The sequence below is a fragment of the Sciurus vulgaris genome (assembly GCF_902686455.1).
Source record: "Sciurus vulgaris genome assembly, chromosome: 5".
Taxonomy (NCBI): Eukaryota; Metazoa; Chordata; class Mammalia; order Rodentia; family Sciuridae; genus Sciurus; species Sciurus vulgaris.
The window spans coordinates 20942960-20964880 of NC_136465.1; the positions used below are offsets into that span (position 1 = coordinate 20942960).

Here is a 21921-nt window from a genome sequence, read left to right on the forward strand (position 1 = left end):
TGTCCAGCCGTGGTGATATCTAAAATAATGCGCCAATAAAAAAGTCATAGTATAAAATAAAAAAAGAAGAAAATGAAGAAGTTGAAGTCCATTGAGGCTCAGAGAATTATCCCTTCACGAAAGAGAATGTGAACCAGATGAGCATAATTGCATTCAGAAGAACAACAGTATTAGTAGAAAACAAGATTTTTTTAAAGTTTGAGGTAATATGAACTTGTCAGTATTAGCTGGTTTTGATCTACAGGTAAGACAATGTCATATGAGTCCATCTGTATACATACTACTTGGTTAACAGTTTTTAGTCCAGAGGAGGGTGTGAGATCCAGGTTAGGGAGGGAAACTCACATTTGATTCCGCGTGAAAGTTTGGAAGAGTTTGTACTTTGAGTTTGCCTAGACACCATTTGCTTTGTAGGAATGAATATGTTTCATTCATTAACTCTGAATGAAGTTATTATTTTTTTCTGAGTAATTCTTATTCATAAGGGACATGAAGAGAACATATTCATACATTACTTGGTATCATTAACAGTCACATCTAGCTTTTCACAAATTGACTAGATTAGAAAATAGATATTTCTGCATGGTGAGGTGGCAAATCCCTATAATTCCAGCAACTTGGGAGGCTGAAGCAGGAGGACTGAAAATTTGAGGCTAGCCTCAACAATTCAGAGAGACCCTCAGCAAGATCAGATTTGTATCAGAGCAAAAAAAAAAAAAGAACTGGGAATGTGGCTCAGTGCTAAATTGCTCCTGGATTCAATAACTAGTAATTACCACTTCCCTCACAAAAGAAAATAGAAATTTCTCATTGCCTATATCTAAAATGTAACTTTATTTTAATTACTCTGATAACAAATAGGATATACCAATTTGCATAAAGTTTGCCTCTTTCTCTGGCTATGTTGGGCGACTTTATTCCTTACTATTGCTGGAAGCTGATGAGGGCCTGTGGCGTTGGCCACATGGCCTAGGGTAGTTGCCAGCTTAAGAAAGAGTGACATCAGCACATCTTATTGAGGGAATGAATTTCTTATTTTCACTTTCATGAGCCGATTGGATTCATTTACCACACATGTCCATGGTTACACTCTGATAGAACTCCTAACTTCCTAATCGTAGGCATATTCTTGAAATTTTGTTTTGTTGTGAACAGGGAAAAAATTAGTTTTAATTTGTAATCATAGCATCTATAGAAGCAAATGCATTTTAAAGGTAGGCATTTTATTATTGTAAACAGAGTTAGATTTAATACCTCTAAATTTAAAAATTTAAAATAGATCAGGGGTTGGGGCCTAAGATATTGTGATAATAAATAAATATTCTCTGCAAGCATTTTAGTTCTGTATTTGGATCTGAAGTTCTAATACATAAATCATTCTAACCTTCTGGATTACGAATGTATTAATTGTAAAATGAAGGACTTATAAATCTATAAGGAAAACTTAATAGATATCATTACATAATGAGGCAAATGTTCCTATATGGTACCATTTTCCACAGAATAAATGAATGCAACATATTCATTACTGACAAAGTAAGTGATATTTACGTAAACTCCAGGTACAAAGTTTTGGAAATTTACATATGATAAAATTGTCTAAGGTGATATCCACAGACATTTAAATTAATAAGGGACACTTTTAGGGTCTCGGGTAGGGAGTGAGGACAGTCAGCAGCTCAAGAGCAGTCTCCTGTAAAGGAAATTTTCAATTTCTGAGCTCTCAAATGGGCTAAGCAGGACACATTCTTGTTTAGCCCTGCACTAGAGCAATACTATTATTAATTATGCAAACATTTTTTTTGGATGGGTAAAAGAATCTGAGAATGACTCAGCAAGAGATTTCAAATCCAAAGCCTCCACCTGCTTATTGAACATGTTCTTTTAAAAAGCTGCTGTCTGCTCTGTATCCTGCGTCTAAAAAGTTTAAGATCTACAGAAAGGAGATCATCATTGCAGTGGTCTCAGAGAAATCTGCTGTTTCCTAAAGAATATGAAGTCAGATCAATTCCACCTAGTCCTCCTATTCTTTTAGTTTAAGTTGGAAATTGTTGATTCTTACAAGATTAGCCTTTTGCTTTTCTTTAACAAACATAAAATCTGCCTGGATCTCCAACCCAATGACCAATTCTGTCATAGTTGTGTGCCTGTTCTCTAGATGAGACTTTGTAGGTCAACCATCACTTGGACAAGGGGCAGCATTTGTCAAATAAAGATGTAAAGGCAACAGAAAACTTTTTACAAGTCCCTGCTAAAGCGGCAGTTAAAGATTTAGTTGGAAAAGGAAAGTTCCCAATCACCAGTTCCTTGGAAGCTTGGGGGGAGAAGTCATCTCACCTATTTTGGAAACTACTTGCAGATGTGGGGAAACCTCGGAATTGCTCACACCAGGGGTTTTGCAGAGATTTCCTCTGATTTTTTTTTTTTTTTTTTTTTTTTTTCCTTCTCAATTTCCCACAACCTGTGTTTGTCTTCTGTCTGCTCCGGCTGACATGTGGTTTACCTTGCTGATCCGGCAGCCGGGTTTTACACACTCTCCTCTGAAGAAGTAAAGCAAGTGAAGCCTAAGGATACTGAGCAACTCTAGGCAAGGGCGCCAGAACTGTCACAGAAAATTTGCTTCCCGAGTATTCCATCCAACTTCCCTTCCTGTGCCCACGTGAGCCATAGCGCCAGCCCAATAGCAAGGTCTCAGCGTTTCCTGCTGCTGCAATCCGTAACTCGATTTTTTTTTTTTTTTTTAATTGCCGTTCTGAGGATCTTAGTTCTTAGCAAAACTTTGTTGGTTAGGAGACTTTTACAGTCATCTGTTTTCTTACCTAAATCGCGAAGGGTCATACACTTTTCCTCCATTCTGGGCTGCACGAAGGTTAAACAGCAGCAAAGGAAAGAAACACACACTCGCTGTTTACTTGGGGGGGAGGGGAAACAGATTCCCAGCTGAAGTTGTCACGATCCCTCGCGCCACCCCCGGTCTGGCACTCTCAACTGACACGTACATCATCTATTAATTGCTGTTCGCGGACGCAGACGCATAATATATTCATTTTTATCTTTGGTAAAATATAAATGGAATTGTCAGCGCGCTAGCGTCTGTTTGTTTGTATAAGGCTATCAAAAGAAGTCAGAGAGGAGGCTGTGGCCCGGATCCTGACCCTGATTGTATGAATAAGTAAGCAGGATGCAAGTGATTGGGTTAGATGCTGCGAAGATTTTTTTTTTTTTTTTTTTTTTTTCAAGTTAGGAAGAGGGTAAAAAGACAGCCTGGGGTTGGGGGAAAGGCAAACAGTGCATCCCCAAATCCTCACACTTCTGCTCTCCTTGCAGCCAGTTGCTTTGCTGGCTTCTGCAGGCTTTTAAGGTCTCGCGGCGTAGAAATGCCTGCCCCCCACCCCCTTCCTTGGTCTCCCCTTTCAGTTCAGATGTGCTGATGTGCAGACCGGATTCATCTTCCCGGAGCGGCAGCGGCAGCGGCGGCGGCGGGCGCGGGAGGCGGCAGCTCGCGCTCGGCCGCGGGGTCCTGACAGCGGCGGGGGCGCGGCGCCGAAGCCCGAGCTCCGGTGGCAGCTGAGCCCGCGGGGCGCCGCTCGGCGAGCCGCGGCCGCGGGAAGTTCTGCCACCAGGAGGACGACCTGGCCGGCCGCGAGCGCCCGCGCCGGCGGAGCTGAGTTTGTCCGCAGCTGCCCCTGCCCGCCTCCCGGAGCCGAGCCTCCTTACCTGCCCTCCGCCCACCCGCGGGCCCTCGGCCAACTTCCCCCCGCCACTGGGGGTAACAGGCAGTGCTTGCCCTCTTTACTGCCCCGACGGCATCCGCATGTCTCCGGACACCTGAACACCCTGGTCCGGCGAGGAACCTCCCAGTGGGGAGAAGAGCACCGGTCCCCCTGGCCCCGCACGTCAACGCGGACCGCGGCGCCTATCCTCCCGGTCGCGTCCCCTCCTTTTCCTCTGGGGGAGGAGGATGGGGTTGGAAACGCTTCCCCCGAGGATGCTTGTGTGGCTAGTGGCCTCGGGGATTCTTTTCCACGGGGAGCTTTGGGTCTGCGCTGGCCTCGATTACGATTACACTTTTGATGGGAGCGAAGAAGATAAAACGGAGACTATAGATTACAAGGACCCGTGTAAAGCCGGTAAGTGCTTCTCCAGGTTGGGACGGTGGCGCGCCAGGGCCCGCCAAGCAGGAATTCCTGGTGGGAGGCGGTGGGAGCTCACCTGTTTCCTTCCCTCCCTCGCCAGCCCCTCTGCCGCCACTCCTTCTCCCCCCTTCCTTCTTCTCCCCACCCCCAAGTGGCAGCCGAAGGGCCCGAGTCGACTGGAGTCCTGGGCTAGTGGGATCAAATGCCAAGCGCTCGTCCTCTAGTTTGAGTAAAACATCCCGGAGTTTCTGATCCCCCCACCCCACCCCACCCCACCCCACCCCGCCCTCTAAACAGTAAAACGAAACAAGTCATAAATACAGCCGGCTGCGGTCGGTTTTAAATACCAGCGCTCAGCGGGCTTTATGCGTCTTGAGGGGACAACACCTCCTCTGTTCCAGGGCGCGGTCCCCCATCGTCGGCATATCAAGTGGGCAGAGTTTCCAAAAAAGGTGGGTGGAGATGGCATCGCTACCTTGGAACACCTTCGCTCCTTCTTCCTTTGCCAGGAATTTCTAGCCTGGGTTCCAGACTAGAAGGGGATTGTGACAATCTTGGAACAACTCACTTCTAGATGGGGTTCCAGTGCATTTGCCCACTTAAAATAAACCTCAAGATGCTTTTCCAAGTTGCTACCCATTCAAATTTGTTTCTTCCTTCCTGAGATCATCCCCGGGGGAATGCAGTTGGACCGCACTGCCTGAAGGCCAGCTTCGCGCCTTACAGGGTCCCGGAACGTCGCGGTCTTTCCCCTCCCTAGCACGCGACCGGCGCCGCCGCGCGTACCTCCTCCGCACCGGGCGGCGCTTCCCTCCAGCCGCCTGAGTTCGGAGCCCCGCCCGCAGCGTTTGGCTTCAGCGCAGTGCCCGGGGCGCCTGGCGCTGGCCACAGCACCCATCAGCGATGGGTGTTCCCTGCTATATGGTGGTTGAGATGATCCCAACTCAGTGTGGACTCATAACTAACTTTGGAAAGAAGGTCATAGGGGTTGTTGGAGGCGGATTTGGTAGGGTCATTTGTAAGCAGAAAGCGGCAGAACTCCCCATTGCAAGCAAGAGGTGTGGGCTTTGGTGTAGGGTAGAGGAAGAGAGTGGGCGAAATATTAACCATATCTGATTTCTACTACGTCTCTTCAGATTCTATGCGGGGTTGGTAGGTGAGATTGGAGTTTTTTCCCTTACATAGCTAGGTAAACCTTATCCAGTCTCTCTTGGGCCTGAAGGAAGGAAGTTCACAAGTGAAGGAAAATGCTGGAAATTCCCTGGTTAATTTTTACCTTTGATGAAATATTGCTCTGACAAGGAGGGTCCGAGGTTACGTGTTGTGTTCGCCTTATCAGATATTTCTTGGTGCATCCTTAATGAAGATACTTATTCAAAATTCAGAGTAGTTGAGGGAAATGTGTCAGTCTGGAACTCAGAATTCTGATTTAATTCAATGTTGCTTATAAATTCCCTTCTATCACCTCTAACAATCTGTTTTCTCACCCCAAGTTTCTTGGGTCTTCTCTGATTGTACCTGTAGTCACTGTTCTGCTGTGATGGGTGATTAGTGACCCAGCAACTCCCTAAAATGTACCTTTTGGTCGGAAACACAATTTTAGTAATGAATGCAACTTGATGAAAATTGTGCATTTCTTTTTGTGTTAATGTGTAAATGAAGTATATTACAAGATTGTTTAGGAAGACATCACTTTTGATGCTCTGTTGTGTGAAAAACCCAACCAGCTCCCAATATGAGCCCATATAAATGATATATACGTGTGTGTGTGTGTGGTTACTGGGGATGGAACCCAGGACATCCTGAATGCAAGGCAAGGCATTAACCATTGAGCTACATCCCTATCCTGCATAAGTATATTTAAACACACCTCACATCTCAAGCATAGGTGTTTATTTTCCTCAGTAAATTAGCATCCAACGCAAGGAAAAAGAACTTTAAAAGCATTTACTTTTTATTTACTTTAGATACAAGTTTATTTTGAATATAGCCATTGAAATTAAAGCAACAAAAACAACAACTGAGTGGATTCTTACTTCTTCCCTGTCCTTTGATTAGAAGAGGTATGCCTTTGAGTGTGTGTGTGTGCGTTCTGTTTGAGTGTGTGGTGAGAGAGAAAATAAAATGGCCCAAGTGGAAGGCTAAAACATGCACCGAATCTGAGGTCCCTTTAAAGATGATCTACCTTGTTTTTTAGATTTAGCGAAATGAAAGGCTTTAATTTACCATCTTGGCTAAAGAATGGCAAAATCTCAGTGCCTCCTTTTTGGCACTGTATAAAACCAAAATTCTAACCACAGGAATAACATTAATACATTGAAATCCCAAACAAGAGTCAGAAGAAGGTCACTAAAATCAGCAAGGTGGGGACAGGTTTCTGGAAGGTAGTGATGCAAAAGCAAAAGAGAGGTACTTTCCAGGTGATTGTGGCACCTTGGGTCTGCCTATTCATATAGCAAATTCCAGCGCACGACTCATGCAATACAGTGCCCTTTCTGAACTTCTCTAGCAGTGGCCTCAATATTCCTTAAACTACACAGTGGTGTGTTGTCATTCTGACAGAGTTTTATGGTTTCAAAGCAATTCTGGGTACATTGTTTCAGCTGGAGTTCACAGAAGCCCAATATGGTAGGATTTGCCAATCTTCCCATTACACAGGCAAACATAGATTGTGTGAGGGTGAATGCCTTTGTTAAAATTATCTAGAATTTAATTCCCAACAGCACAATCTGACTATATTTAACATTTAGAATTGCATTCTTAGCTGGCTTTTTGGAGGCCTTCCTTGAGATGCAAAAATAGAAGTTTGTCCAGGTTTACCTGGAGTCCTGACTAATACACTGCAGTTTCTTTCATATCTGGTGTGGGTGAGTGACTTAAGAACATAGCTTAATATTTTCCAAACCCAAATCCTTGAGAACAGAGATTATAACATGTTTTTAATGTTTGTCACAGGGATGGATTACTGGATTACCACCGTTAGGAATCTAGTATGTTCTTAAAACCTTCTCATTTTCTATAAACCATTAGTACTTCCTTCCAAAAACTCCTATTCCAAACAAGATCAAGTACATGTTAGCCATAAAAAAGAATGGCCAATTATGATTTGTCAATAATTGTGCCATCCTTAATATGTCTGTGAAGTAGAATGAAATTGAATACCTATCAGAATTCTAAGTCCGTAAAGCTATACGACAGAAAGGAAACCTTGTATTAACTTGGATGAACTTCGATTCAGATATTTTTGGTATAAGTTAAAGTATGCAATTTAGTGCAGCATGACCTCAGATATATTAATAAAACCAAATCCATTAGTACAGAACATAGGTACTTCATTCTGTATAAGTAGCTATACACAGAGATGGAGATACATCTAAGGAATGTGTGGCTGACTGTCTTCAGTGCAGCACATGGTCATCTGAATATGCAATCAAATTTCTCTTTCTCCCTCAAGTTCAGAAGAGTCCCAAGGGACACTGGGAAGCTGATGCTGCAGTTCATTTTAGACAAGGGATTGAGGTGGCTTGTTTCATTGTAGTATTGCAGTAATAAATGTTAATCTGAGGATTAATATCTGTGAAGAGTCTGGGCAAATTTAGTTTGCAAGTTAATCTTCTGCCAAATCTGTGTAGAGATTACCTAGAAAATCAGAGACCTAATGAACTGACTCTGCATTAATACATTTCCTCCCTCCCTCCCTTCTTTCTCTCTTTCTTTTTTGTAGTTAAGGTGACAGTAGGAAAACTCAGGCAACTGAAATATGGAGATTGATTTAATTTGTGTTTTGAATGGTTTAGAAGGTTAGAAGATTGATGAAATGAAATGTTTGTCCAGAAGGGTATTCTTTTTCTTTTTTCCTTTTTCCTGTAGACATATGTGAGTACCCTGAATAAAATATTTTCTACTCTCAAGCTCTAGGTTAAATGATTTGGTTTTTTTTCCTCTGGGAAAAAAAGTCCAAGCTTGATTAAGGGTCAGTAACTGCAAGGTTGTATTTGCCTTTGGAGGAGCATCTGCAAGCCTGTTGATGTAGAAATAGGATCTTGGCATCCTAGAGATTCTTCCTGCTTTTATTTCAACCAATGTCCTAGTGTCCTACTAAGCTAGATCTGGGATAATTTTCCTAAGTGTATAGTTTCTAGGTAAGGTGGTTTGTCCTTTTGGTTCTAATGTTGTATTTTCTGGCTGGGCTGACAACCTCTTGGATATGGTATTTCAGAACTTGATGCTCAACTCCCTGTCTACTTTATTCCATCATAATTTTAAGTATCCAAACATTTATTCCTCCGTCGGCGCCTCTTTGGACTGCCAAGCTCTCATTTTAAAAATGCGTTTCATAGAGCTGCTTCTCCTAACCCGTCTCTTCTGTTTTACTTTTCGTTCCTCAGATCTTGAATTTTTTTCTTTTTCCTTCGGCCTCTGGTGCCAACTCAGAAGTGGCCAAAATACAGTTTTTGCAAAAGGGATGGATAAGGCATTATATTCTGTATACTTGAACTCTGTTCTTCACTTGCCAGTAGTAATTCTGTAGCCCTAGTCTTGAGGGCTGTTTCAGTTCACAAATGGCAGTTACTGTTCATAGGTATGGAAAAGATAAATAATTTTTTCTTGAATATATTCCCTCAGGCTAGGCCAACACTAAAGCCTCCTTTCCTTTCCTTTCATCAGCATACACTCCTGAGCTGTTCCCACTTTTTGTCTCTGAAGAGGATCATGTGATTTGCTAATAATTCAAAACCTAACTGGATTATTTGTTTGATATCTCTCTTATTTTTTTTTTAAATTTCATTGAGTTGTTTATGTTCCTAACATGTTCTGGATATTATATGTTCTGGATATAAACCACTTATCAGATATAGAGTTTATGAGTATTTTTTCCCATTCTCAGGTTTATGACTTCACTCTGTTATTTTCTTGTGGTATAGAAGCTGTTTAGTTGGTTACTATGTTTATTTTTTCTTTTGTTATCTGTGCTTTTACATTCTGATCCCCAAAATTTCTTGCCTAGATCAATGTCATCTAGTATGTTTCCTCTATGTTTTTTTCTATTAAATTTTTTTGTTTTGTTGTAGTACTGGGGATTGGACCCAGATATGCTAGATAAGTGCTCAACCACTGAGCTACACCACCGGTACCCAGTCCTTTTCATTTTATTTTGAGGCAGAGTTTTGCTGAGTGGCTCAGAATAGCCTTGAACTTGAGATCCTCCTGCCCCAGCCTACTGTGTAGTTGGGATTACAGGTGTGCACCACCACACTCATCTTCTTCTAGTAGTTTTATAGTTTTGGGTTTTACATTTACATGTCAACAGTTGACATATGATTCAGTATCTTTTCCTCTGTCCTCATGATAGCTTACTTTTCTATGAAAGTCTCATGTAAGTCTAATATAAATTTTCTCTCTCTATATATACATGCATATGGATTCTTCCATAGAAACCATATTGTTTTCCCCATTGTATATGTATTAATGCTATATTTTTAATCTCTTAGCAATTTTTCCTGATGTAAACTTGAAACTTACTTGCCTGTAGTCACATGAATAGTCCTCTAGACCTCTCAGTCTTTGTGGCCCTGAAATAGTAATTTATTGGAAAGGGTCTTTAAATTTTTCTGGAACTCAGGTAGATAGTGTCAAGTGCTGGTGATTTATTATCATTCATTTTAGAATATTAGCTATTGTTTCAATGTGCCTCAGACTCATTTTTAGAACTAGGAACCTCCACGTTTTTCTAAGAATGTGTGGAAGGGACAAAGGAAAATCATGCATTTAAATGAGGCATTGCATATCCCTGGGACCTCCTGGTGTCTGGGAAGGTGGTGGTGGTAGTGGGACTCTCGTGCTCCCCTCCACTATACATATTCCTGCTGAAGCATATTGAGCTCACAGGTAGTCTGGGTGTGGCCAGATTTTGGTGCCTGGAAAGATTCCTGGGGATGTAGCAGCTCATCTTCTGGGAGATTGCTGATGTTTCTTACAGTTCTTTCATATTCCAAAATCTGGAATTTAACTGTGGACTTATTCTTCCTAACTTAAGGAGTGTAGAGTCTTCTCCCCAACCTTGGATGCAGCAGAATGATTTAGCACTATGGTTTTAGGTAGTTTGTTTCCTTCAGTTGTCTATTGAACAGTAACACTTAGGGAGGAAAAAAATTTAAAAATTTCTTTCTAGCCTCAGAGCTATGGAATTAATTGAATAGAATGTGTTCTTTCCCAGAAAGCAGGAGGGAATCCCTGTTTATTTATTTAGTTCTTGCCATTCTGAGCCCTGAAGATGGGATATTGACTATTGTATTTTGAGGCATTGTGGCTAATAGACTGCTTCTTTTTTCAGCTCTTTACAAAATGTATGCTTATCCTATTGAGCTGTTCTAAAGAGCTCAACTATATATTTGTATTAAGTATTGTAAATTAGGTGTTAATTGAAACCCAGAAAGTGAACCAAGGAGGTGTTTATCTTACTTACCTCTTCTCTTGCAATTTACATTTATAATTTAAGCTAAAGCATTTGCTATCAATCATATTTCTAAAATTCTTTAATTGATAGTTATTATAAAAAGGCAAACCATAGATTAAGTAGGTTAGAAGGGCCTTCGAATATATTATCCCCCAAATCTAACTTTATGTGTTGGTATGCTGTGCAAAACATTCAAGTCAGTGTTTAAAAAAGATTCCAACGTTTAAAACACTCTGTGCCATTTTACCGGTGAGAGAATTCATTATGAAGACTGAGATAAAAGCCATATATTTACTATCAGCATTGATATCTTCTGTGTTGTTGAGCTTCCTGCTGATACCACTTAATTGGCGTGATGGGGGAGCCGAGGTGGAGGGGTAACAGGGTGGAATAGTTTGCTCATTCCTTACATTTCTCATCCATGTTGAACTGTCAGCACATGGGTTGTGTACCACAGAGTCACCTCTACTGGCTCCTGGCCTGGTTGCTGGTATCAATTTCTTCTGACTTCTTTCTTTGGCCATGACTAGATTTGAAGTGTTCTTCGGATAATCTCAGGTTCTTGTGCAGTGTTAGAAATCTTTTGTCATTAAGGCGGTTGATTGACCATCCTGAAAAGATGAAACTCTGTTCCTGTCCCCTGATCTTTTTTGACCACAAATGCCTCGTAGTTGAGGGTTTATGGTTACTTTGTATTTTGTACTCAGACTATTGCATTTTAAGACAAGGAAGTGTTCATGGTCATAGATAATTATATGAGCATAATAAATATACATATATAAGCATAACATTTAGTCGATGATGGACCACATATATGACAGAGGTTCCATAGATTATATCCTCTATACTCTATAATTATATCCTTTATAATAAGTTGTAGCAGCTACTTCATTTGCATAAGTACCCTTTGTTATGTCTGTACAACAAAATCACATGGTGACTCATTTCCCAAACCATATTCCCATTTTTAAGTGACACATGATTGTACCTCATGGCATAGAAGCTAAAACCTTTAATAAACTCCAGGGAGGGACACCCTGAATCATTGGAAAATAGATGGGTAACATCTAAGAGAATGGGTCCTGGAATTCCATGTACTTCAAATTATCTAGGAATTGTCTTCAAGATTCATGTCACATTAATGTGGGTAACATTTTAAAATTAAGGAAAATCTAGACTCTCCTATCCTCACTGTATCCCCTTCAAGTGACATTATCTCTTTGGGGCATGTGAAAAAATTGGGACTGAGAAGGGCCCAGTGGCAAGGCTATTTGATATCACAGCTGGAAGGTGGTGAGAATTTGAATCTAGGTTTCTATGTTCCAGATGCCTTCCTCTGTTAGATCCCATACACTCTTTCTCCAGTCAACATGTATATAGTAAGACTGTCGGTTTAAGTGATGGTGTTTGTGCCATAGGAATCCATCCATTGTGATTTTCTTTAGAGAGAATATATCTTGCATCAGCATCTTAGTATTTTATAAGCCATATACTGTGTGGTCAGAATAAGACCAGTACTTTTCAATTGCATGGAGCAACGTGCAGGCCCTCCTCTCTTTTGAGAGAGTATTCTTTAAGTGTGAGGAGTTATAAATAAAATACTCTAGTTATGTATGAAAGAAATAAAAATACATATGGCTTGTTCTAATAGACTTAAAAATATTTGAGTGTTCAATAGTGTAGAAGAGACACTGCCATGTGTTGCTCCTAGTATATAAATTGTGACAGCAGGCTTTCCATGTCCATTAAGGTAGGGGTTGGATTGCATTTGAGTGGGTTTCAGTCATTGGTGTGTTGCTGGCACCGGCTCTCTGACATTTTGCGTGGTAAAGTGTGAAGTTGTTTCACACTTTAGATTTGCTCTGTGAATGTTCATTGAATTCGTGATTATGAGCCCATGAAGAGTGTGAAGAACATCCTTTCAGCTGCAGGCGATTCAGGAATGTGGTTTACAGTGTACATTATGTATGTAAATGATGTGTGAATGCCTTTGAGACAACAAATATGCTATGCAAAGGTTCTTAAACAACTTCATCTTTTAAAAATCATATCTAAAAGTCCTAAAGTTAAATGCTTGAAAACTTTTAGGAATAATGGATCAAGTAAACGTTTTGGAACTCTAGTCTGATTTCCTAAGAGTAGGCAGTCTGCCATAAATATACATATATATATTGTTGACTTTTATAATTTCTTTGAAGAAAATATATTACTTTTAGTAAATTACCATGTTTTCTAGGAGGAAGAATTCCTGCTTGTACTTGTTCTTTAACAAGTGGGTAAGAACAAAATCTGGTAAAACAGGCTTCCCCTTCTTGCCCCTTTTCTAAATCTAACAACCAGGGGAATTTTTTTCCTTTTATTTTTTTCTCCATTTCAGAAGAACAAGTAATGTATATCTGGACCTGAGTGGAGTGTGGCCTACAAGCTATCGGTCACCAGGGTTGGAATAATTGGGGTTTGCCATCTGGAATGGGTAATGGATGGAATGACCTCAATCAGGAGCCTCATGTTACCTTATGTTTCTGTTTAGAAAGAGATTTGTGAGAGTGTGCTGGGTGAACTAGTGACCAAGAATTAACACACAGAAAGAAGATATTGACTATAGGGAACACCTCCAGTGTATTTTAGGATTCAAATATTTATCCTGGGAATGATATTTAGCATATGTAATGGAACTCAGATGTGGAATGAGGCTTCATACATAAACCTGTATACTTCAAAAGCAAGCATCCAATCATACATCTTATTTTTGTATTGAAAGACACTCGTAGCAAAGTGTTTTTAGATTCCCTTATGTCACCCTGATGGATCAGAATTTGAATCCAGAATTTTGGATTCCAGGTGCTGCCACGGTCTGTCTGTCACTGTCTTTCCTTTCTCCCTTTTTTCATATGGATACACTTTAGCAAATTGGAGTTGGCTTCAAAAATTATTTGTAATGTTTCAGAGAGACAAAATAATGATTTATGAAGAACTTGGGGCTTTGGAGTGAGATGGATATGGACTCCAAAACTGAACTAGTATTGAACCCTGCCCCTCCACACAAAAAATAACTGTTATTTTGGCAAGTTATTTAACCCTTTCGTGCTCAATTTTCTGATCTATAAAATGGAGATGATATTATAATCTTTATGATGTTATTCTAGATTTAAATAAATGTAAAGTATTCATCACTTTGGAACTTCACAAATATATATAGGATGTAGAGGATTTTTAAAAATCACAACTGCTTATTTGTGGGAAGATGATCTTTATAAAAACATTTGTGGGATAGAGGTTTTTTTTTTTCTTGCATGTATAAAAACATATTCATTCTCAAGTACTCTAAAACTTGCAATTGTGAAAGGATATATCCCCTGAATAGTACCTTCTGTTTGGAAAGGTATCAGAGGTAACCAATGAAAACATTTTTTATGTGTTATTCTTGACTATGTGCTCATATGTCTCACATAAAATAATTGACAATTTTCAGTTCACATTGACTAAAGTGTGAATAGAATCTTAGCTATACAGTCTTTCAGTGATTTCTGAAATGTTCACAATTTAAATGTTCGGATTTCATCTGCCATCTGGATTGACTCAAAGAGCTTACATACTCACAATCCATGTTTACAGAGAGCTAAGTTTGAGCACATGGCTCTAAGCTGCAAATATTCATTAATTCATTAAACATTTATGGAACACTTACTATGAACAAAACAGATTAATCTTTGGGGTTTTGGAAGCATGAAATAAAATTCAATACTGTAGTCTTCACCTTATCTTTTGTTAGTAGATAATGGCTTATGTATAATGGTTGTTTATATACTAATCACATAATTGTATGCTGAAGTTATTTCAATTTAACATTTGAAAATCAATATTGTAATAAATTATGATAACTGGAATATATGTTCTTCTAAATTTTTCATAAGGCTTTCTTTACTCAAGATTTGTGAAGAATAAATTTAACATTGTGGGAAGCATAACAACTTTTAAGTAAGAATTTTGCGGCCTTTCATATTTGGAAGTGGACTGGGATGGGATGTTACCAATAATTACTTATGCAATTATTTGGAAGTAGTCTGGATTAGCAATTATGATTCCTGTTTATTTTTCTCAAACAGCTTGGATTTTGAAATTTAAAATTGCCATATTTTCTCATATTATCTAATAGCATACATTTCTGTTCTCCACAATGAATCCTTATCCTTAAATATGTTTAAAGATTTGTGGTTCTCTGTGATTTTTAGGACAAGAAAAGCAGAAACAAATGATAAAATAAATTAAATGAAAGGCTGTTCTTTTTACTTGCTTTGAAAAGTAAATGTAAGTTTTACTTTCTTTAAATAAACCCACTTGGGTGGTGATATGGCAACTGGAAAACAAACTGGACTGGTAGTCAAGAAATACAAATTCCAGTACTGGCTCTGATGCTGTATTTATGTGTAACCCTGGGGATACATCTTGGTTTTGCTGGGCATTGGAAATCTCAAAGGCTATTCAAAAACCCTAAAGTTTTCTGAAATGCTGGTATCTCTGACAAAGTGTGCAAGCACAGCTTCTCTGAAGCACAGCTTCCCTGAAGTAGTACCAGGATGCTGTAGGACCAATGGGCTATACAGTTTGCTGAGAGGAAAGGGAAGGTGTCCATCCCTTTCCTGAAGTCCCTCTTGCTAAGCTCTTGGGTCCCAATGTTCCAAGCAAATCATGGCAGCCACCAGGCTGGATCTGCAAAAGACCCTGTAGTTCCCTGACTTCTCTTTGTCAAAGTTAGCCTTAAAAACTATTTATGCCTAATTTTCTATTCTCTTTTCCCACCTCAGCTGAGCAGTTTAAAAAAAATCTGCCAAGAGTGGCAAGGGATGTGGGTATAGCTTATATCGGACAATGTTAGCATCACATTACCATCAGGGCTGAAGTTTGCTTAGTTGATTTTGTTTCACAGGGAAGATGATTTGTATGTTAGGTTAGTAAAACATGGACGGGGTTGGGAAAAATCCAATTTTCTCCATTTGAGGTCAGTGTTCATAATGGCAAGAATAAGAGCTATAGGCAAGGAAAATTTTTCTGGCTTAAAACATTTTACCAAATATATGGCACATTAAAATATATTCATATGTATATGTATATATAAAATATTTACTTGTATATATCCTTGAAAACATTCTTTCACTTAACACAAGTGTATATTTTTAATTATATCCATAAATTTCAACTTTATAAACCATTATATCTGAATTATCTAGTAAGTAATTATTCTTTTTATCATGTTTACTTATTTTTTGTAAATATGCCTTTTAAATGAAGAGTCAAATTCTCAAATAAAGCATTGTCAAAGGAAGTTTTATTCCTGGGTTTTTATAGTAGTAAAGAATGAATTTCAGTAGAAATTAGTAGCATGAATCTAGGTGGTACAATTAAACTTGAGCCTTGAATATTGTGAAGGAGACCTAGGTACGCTCTTGGCTCTTGGGGTCTATTATATTGACTTGATCTATCTGTAACACTTTTGAACATAAATTCTTTTATTTGTAACATAGGAATAGTGATACCTAGTTTATAAAACATGTATAGTTTATAAAACATGTAAGGATTACAAGCACAAGGTTTGATAAACTGATACAAGTGAATATAAACAATATTTTGCACCGGATATGTTTCGGGAATGTACTTGGAGGATACACATAAGCCGTGCCCTTTCCTGTAAGGATTTCAATATGTACAGGAGGGAAAAAAAGCAGCAAATACTTTAACTATCAATATGAAAGTTCATAAAGGACGAATGATCTCGCTGATAAGCGGATGAGGACATATAAGGGGGGGTAGGAGGGGTTAGCATTAGGGTTAGGGATAAGGAGGGTGGTAAGAATGGAGGAAGGAAGGACTGTATAGAGGGAGAAGAGGGGTGGGAGGGGTGGGGGGGAGGGGAAAAATAACAATGAATCAAACAATATTGCCCTATATAAATTAATGATTTTTAATTAAAATAAATAAATAATAAAAAATATGAAAGTTCAATAAGCAAAATATTATGATAACACTAATTATATTTGGGATAGAGAAAACACCTTACAGAAGGAGATGATTGAATTGGATTTTGAAGTTCTATAAATGTTTTTACTGCTGTAAAGGTGGGACAAAACTTCAGAGTTCAGTAACTAAGATAAAAGCTGAAGCTGTGAAAGTTCATGACTTTTATGAAAGTGCAGGAAGTAGTAATTTGTTCACTTTGGGCAAAGTAGAGGATGTGTAAAAGTTTATGTTTTGGCAAGAAGTGATTCCTGAAGAGACTGTGTCAAGGATCTTTCATGCCACGTTATGAACTTGGTCCTATGGCAATGAGAAAAGGGTTTACTGAAATTTCAAAGCAGACCATTGGCTCAATTAGTCCTATTTTATAAAGACATGAGGATGTAAAGGATGGTCTGTTGGTGAAGTGATGAGCAAGTGGGAGAAAGGGTACTGATAGTTTACAGTAAGGCAGAGGCAAGCACTGATGAGTACTTGCACTGAGAATGAGTCAGGAGTTATAGAAAAGGGATTGCATTTAAGAAACCAGAGACACAGGGGATGGTCAAGAGAATAAAAGCAAAGGAGGAGTCAAAAGAACTTCTTAGTGACTCTATACTTCAGCGATTGCATAGAAAGTGATTCAAATGAGTAAGGTCAAAAACACTGAATAAAATGCCAAGTTTGTGTCTTTGTGAAGCAAATGAAATTAGTTTTCAGATTCCCCTGCTTCACACATAATTCCTGGTATTGCACGTCCCCTCATGTTGTTTTGCAGGAGTGTATTGGTTATATTTGGTGTATTGGTATTCCATATCAACTTTGAATACAGTTTGTGAGGTCTCACCATTTAGATTTGGATTGAAATCACACTGAATATATGGATTAAATTAGAACTATAATTATTGATATTGAAACCTTCTATTCCATGAATATGGTATACATCTGCATTTGTTTAGGACTTCTTTAAAACTATTTAATAAATTTTGAATATTTCTATCTGGAAATTTTTGGGATATTTTGATAGTTTTATTAACATTTGTAATATTTGATGACATAATACTTCCTTTAAATTTTTCCCTTTTAAACCATTTGTTGATGTTACAAACAAATGTACTTGATTTTTGACATTTTTACTTTTCATTTGAATCCTCGACAATCCCTTAAATAACTTATATATTCTTATACATTCTTATATATTCTTTACATAGGCAACCAGGTCACCTGCAAATAAACATGTGGTTTTGTTTCTTCTTTTTCAATCCCTCTTCTTTTAATTTCACTTTTCTTGATTTATTGACAATCTTCCAATGTTACATTGAAATGATAAGTGAAGCATTGCTTACTCTGTTCCCAATTTGAAAGGGAACTTTCAGTTATTTATCAGTTATGATAAATTTGATGTCATGAAAATATAGAAAGCTTTTTTTCAGATCAAAAAGTCTGCATTTACTAAGATGATATATAATAATCATCCTTTTTATCTTTTAATGTGGTGAGTTGGAATAATTGATTTACAAATATCAACCCATTTTGCATTCCTGAAAGGAACCCAATTTGAACATAATCTATTTTTTTTTTTTATATTGTTGGATTCTGTTTATTGGTACTTTGGGATTTTTGTTCATTGTCAGTTAAGTTGGTTCACAATTTTCTTTTCTGTTCTGGTTATTTTTCAGTATCAAAGTTATATCAGCCTCATAAATACTTTGGGATAATTTGTTGATGAATGGAATTAATTGTTTTCTTAATGAATTTGAGAGGAATTTTTGTTTGTTGTTTTGCTTCCGTTGGGGTACAAAGAGCTGAGGACCACTTTCAACTAAATTCTCTGTTTGAATATATTGAGATGTCATAATAACATCAATGCAGAACACAGACCTACTTGGGGAATAACTTTTGCTTATAAGATCTAAGAAAATATTTGCTTTTCTTCTGTCTACTAAGTTTCAAGCTTCCATTTTACTTTTTGCCCAGGAAACTAAAGTAGTGTGAGTTTTTCATTCTTTTTTGTACATTGGAGTCCCAGCTTTCTAAGGAGTTATTGTATTGGACTTCCCAGCTTTGGGATGCCTTAGATTGTGTCTTCTGTCTTTGAGACCTATAGGACAGTGGAATCCAATAGTCCTGCCAACTAAGCTGGACACAGGTCCTGAGTTGAAAGCTGACATTAGTCATCTGTTCATTTCTCTGGATTCTCTTATTTTCTCAGCCATACATATTCTTTTTTTACACTTTTTTCATTTGTTGGCACATTCATGGAGTTTTAAAATACATTTCATCTAGCAGTTTTAGTTGTTCCGGAAGATGAGCCCCAGTACCTCGTCTGTCATTGTGGCGGAGACAGCAATTTTATAAAGGACTTCTAAATGTTAAAAATCATCAGGGCTTTTTCTTACAGAACTTAAAGTATATAATGATTAAATGGCTTTAATTTAAACTCCCTTTATCATTACATATTAAATATAACCAAAAGCACTTCTATGAGACTATACAATATGTCTAATTTGGTTAGTTTAGGAATTTCATAATGGTCAAACCACCATTTGTTTTAGGTGACTTTTCAGAATATTCATCAGTCCTATTGTATATACATGATTACCCAGGAATTTCTTGAATTATGTGTGAAGGCTTTATTGTAAATGTAAATCTTTGGTGCCCTTGACTTGAAAGGATTCAATTCACATCTTGTGGGAGAAGAACATACATAGATAAGTCAAGCTATCCATTGTGATTTGAAAGAGTCTTCCTTATAAGGAAGTGGTACTGCTGGTCACCTGCACTGACTCGCTGCCTTCAAGAAGATCTGAATTCTTATAACTTTGTAGAAGAGGTTAAATTAGGCTTTTTTAAAATTTGTCAAGGGTGTAGTTTTGAAATATGTTTTCTGTCTTTTGATGTTTAATGCATTCTTTATTATTGATATTAAAATAAAGTAATTCATCAAAACAATCTCTTCAACTTTTTGGAGACATTAATTAGGTTTTTTTTTCCTTTTCTTTATTTGATATAAGCTGATTTTCTTAAATTATTCCTTATGATAGTTGAAAGTTTTAATACTACTATCTTAACTTAAGGTTAACTTGTACATTCAATCAAAATTTCCAAAGTTACCTTTCAATTCCATGGCCTCAAAGGAAATTTCATTCTTTAATTTGTAGAAATGTAGCTCTGAACGTACTTTTAGGAATTACAACCACAAACTCCACATATTAGAGACACTATAAATGCTATTCTGCTGTCTTAAACTAACCCAATTATCATTCAACCTATTTAGAACAGATCATGCAAGCAGGTATAGTTTGTAGCAGTGATTTGTGCATATGAATTGAAGTTAACTTGAAATATCACTGTTTTAGTCAGCTTTTTCACTCTTGTGACTAAAATACATGACAAGAACAATTTTAGAGGAGGGAAAGTTTATTTGGGTGCTCATAGTTTCAGAGTTCTCAGTCCACAGATAGCCAGCTCTATTGTTTGGGGTTCAAGGTGAGGCAGAACATCATGGTGGAAGGGTATGTTGAGGAAAGTAGGTTAAGTCATAGCCCCAAGAAATAAAGAGAGACTCCACTTGCCAGGTATAAAATGTGTACCTCAAAGGCGTGGCCACAATGTCCGCCTCCTCTAGCCACATTCTCCCTACCTTCAGTTACCACTTAGTTAATCACCATTAGAGGATTAATTCATTGATTGGATTAAGGCTCTCCTAAACCAATCATTACACCTCTGAATGTTCTTACATTTCCTCACACATGGGGGACACCTAATACCTAAACCTTATTAGTCATTCACTACCAACAGTGTGGTCTTCACTACTTAATTACAGTTTCTTAAGAATATTTCATTAATGATTGCTTTGAATTAAGCATTGTTCTATGTTTGTTTTTTAAGACACAAATACTCTTTGCTAGATGAATAGTAAATCATTTAGATGAAAACCATTATGGGAAAGTTCAGGTCTGTTCATAAATGTACTAGGAATATAGAAACCAGGAAGTTGGAAACGCTGTTCTGAGGGTAACTCTAGTCTGTTTTGCTTTTGAAAAGCTCATGGTCTGTGTAATCCAGTGACTCTCTTGCCCTTTAAACTTTTGAGTTTCTTAAATTGGTGTCTCTGCATTATACTCAGTCATTCTTTGTTAACATTGATTTGGGTTGTAGTTATAGGTATTATTCTTTTCTCTGCAGAAATTCTGACCTTACATTAGGAAATTTTATTTTCAAAATGGTATTTCCTTTAACTCTATTTCATGCCATAACTGCAAATTATGCTTGACATTTTGAGTCCTTAGTGAGCATGTAAGCTAATGCTGGGCTTATAAGTGACACTATTACTCAATAGTTTTGTAAACTCATGGAGAATAGTAACTTGTTTTTTTTTACATGCAACAAATTTTTATTAATTCCTTTTAGTTATATATAACATTAGGATTACTTTTGACATAATTATGAAAGAATGAAATATAATTGACCCTAATTCAGTCTCTAATATTGACCCTTTCCCTTCCCTCCTCTCTCTATTTCCTTCCCTCTACTGGTTTTTCTGCTATTTACTATTAGGGTTTTTTGTTTTTTTTTTTTTTTAATTGGTTAGCATCTTGTGGATATACATGATGTAACTTTTAAACTGTTTCCTTACTAAGTTTCCTAATTGAATATTTGCTACCTAAAGAATTTGATCTAAATTGAGTCATTTCATTTCTTGATGTGGAACTGAATAAAACCTTAATATTCAAATTATATGAATTTCTGCTTCTGGACAGGATGGAATATCACAGGTCGCATTTATCCTTGTGTTTAAAACAATTGAGAAAGTGGACACAGTATATCAATAATATTTTCTAAAACATTGAGCATTAGACATCAGAGAATAGTGATTCCTGGGAGATGGGAAGTAAGAGATGCCCTTAGCATACATGGTCCAGAAGTGGGAGAGATCAGATGTCTCCCTGTGTCGTGGAGGTGGAGTTGGGGTTCAAGGAGCCCAAAGCAGCTAGAATCTGAGGGCAAAATAGGAGAGAGGAGCGAACTGCATAGAGAGAACTCTGTAGACCTGCAGAGAATTTCCAGGTTGTATTCAGCAGATGGCTCACCCTGAACATTCAACTGACCACTGATTAGTGCGTGCACCACCCGCCAAAGGATAAGAAGAAAAAGTCTTTGGGGTTTACATTGAGCAGGTATTAGTGCAGTTGAAAAACATCCCAATTCACTGGTCATCAGGTAGAAAACTGAGAAGAGTTTTGGCACAAGAATGGGAAAGATTAGCCATTGACTAAGTAGTGCTCTAGTTCCGCCTAATAAAGCTAAAAAAAATGTTAAATGTCCTTATTACAC

The 21921-nt window shown here is 38.0% G+C and overlaps 1 protein-coding gene across 5 annotated transcripts in view; it reads left to right on the forward strand.

Annotated features, from left to right (window-relative positions):
• Positions 1–2974: 2974 nt before the first annotated feature.
• TLL1 (tolloid like 1) overlaps positions 2975–21921 on the forward strand; it is a 205825-nt gene continuing 186878 nt past the window's right edge. For 4 of the 5 annotated variants that reach the window (XM_079143351.1, XM_079143345.1, XM_079143346.1 and 1 more), the window contains exon 1: positions 2975–4130. In XM_079143351.1, the coding sequence (XP_078999477.1) occupies positions 3962–4130 (169 nt within the window). In that variant the 5' untranslated portion in view covers positions 2975–3961. The remainder of the gene's footprint in view (positions 4131–21921) is intronic. The other variant, XM_079143347.1, reaches the window with a different exon arrangement.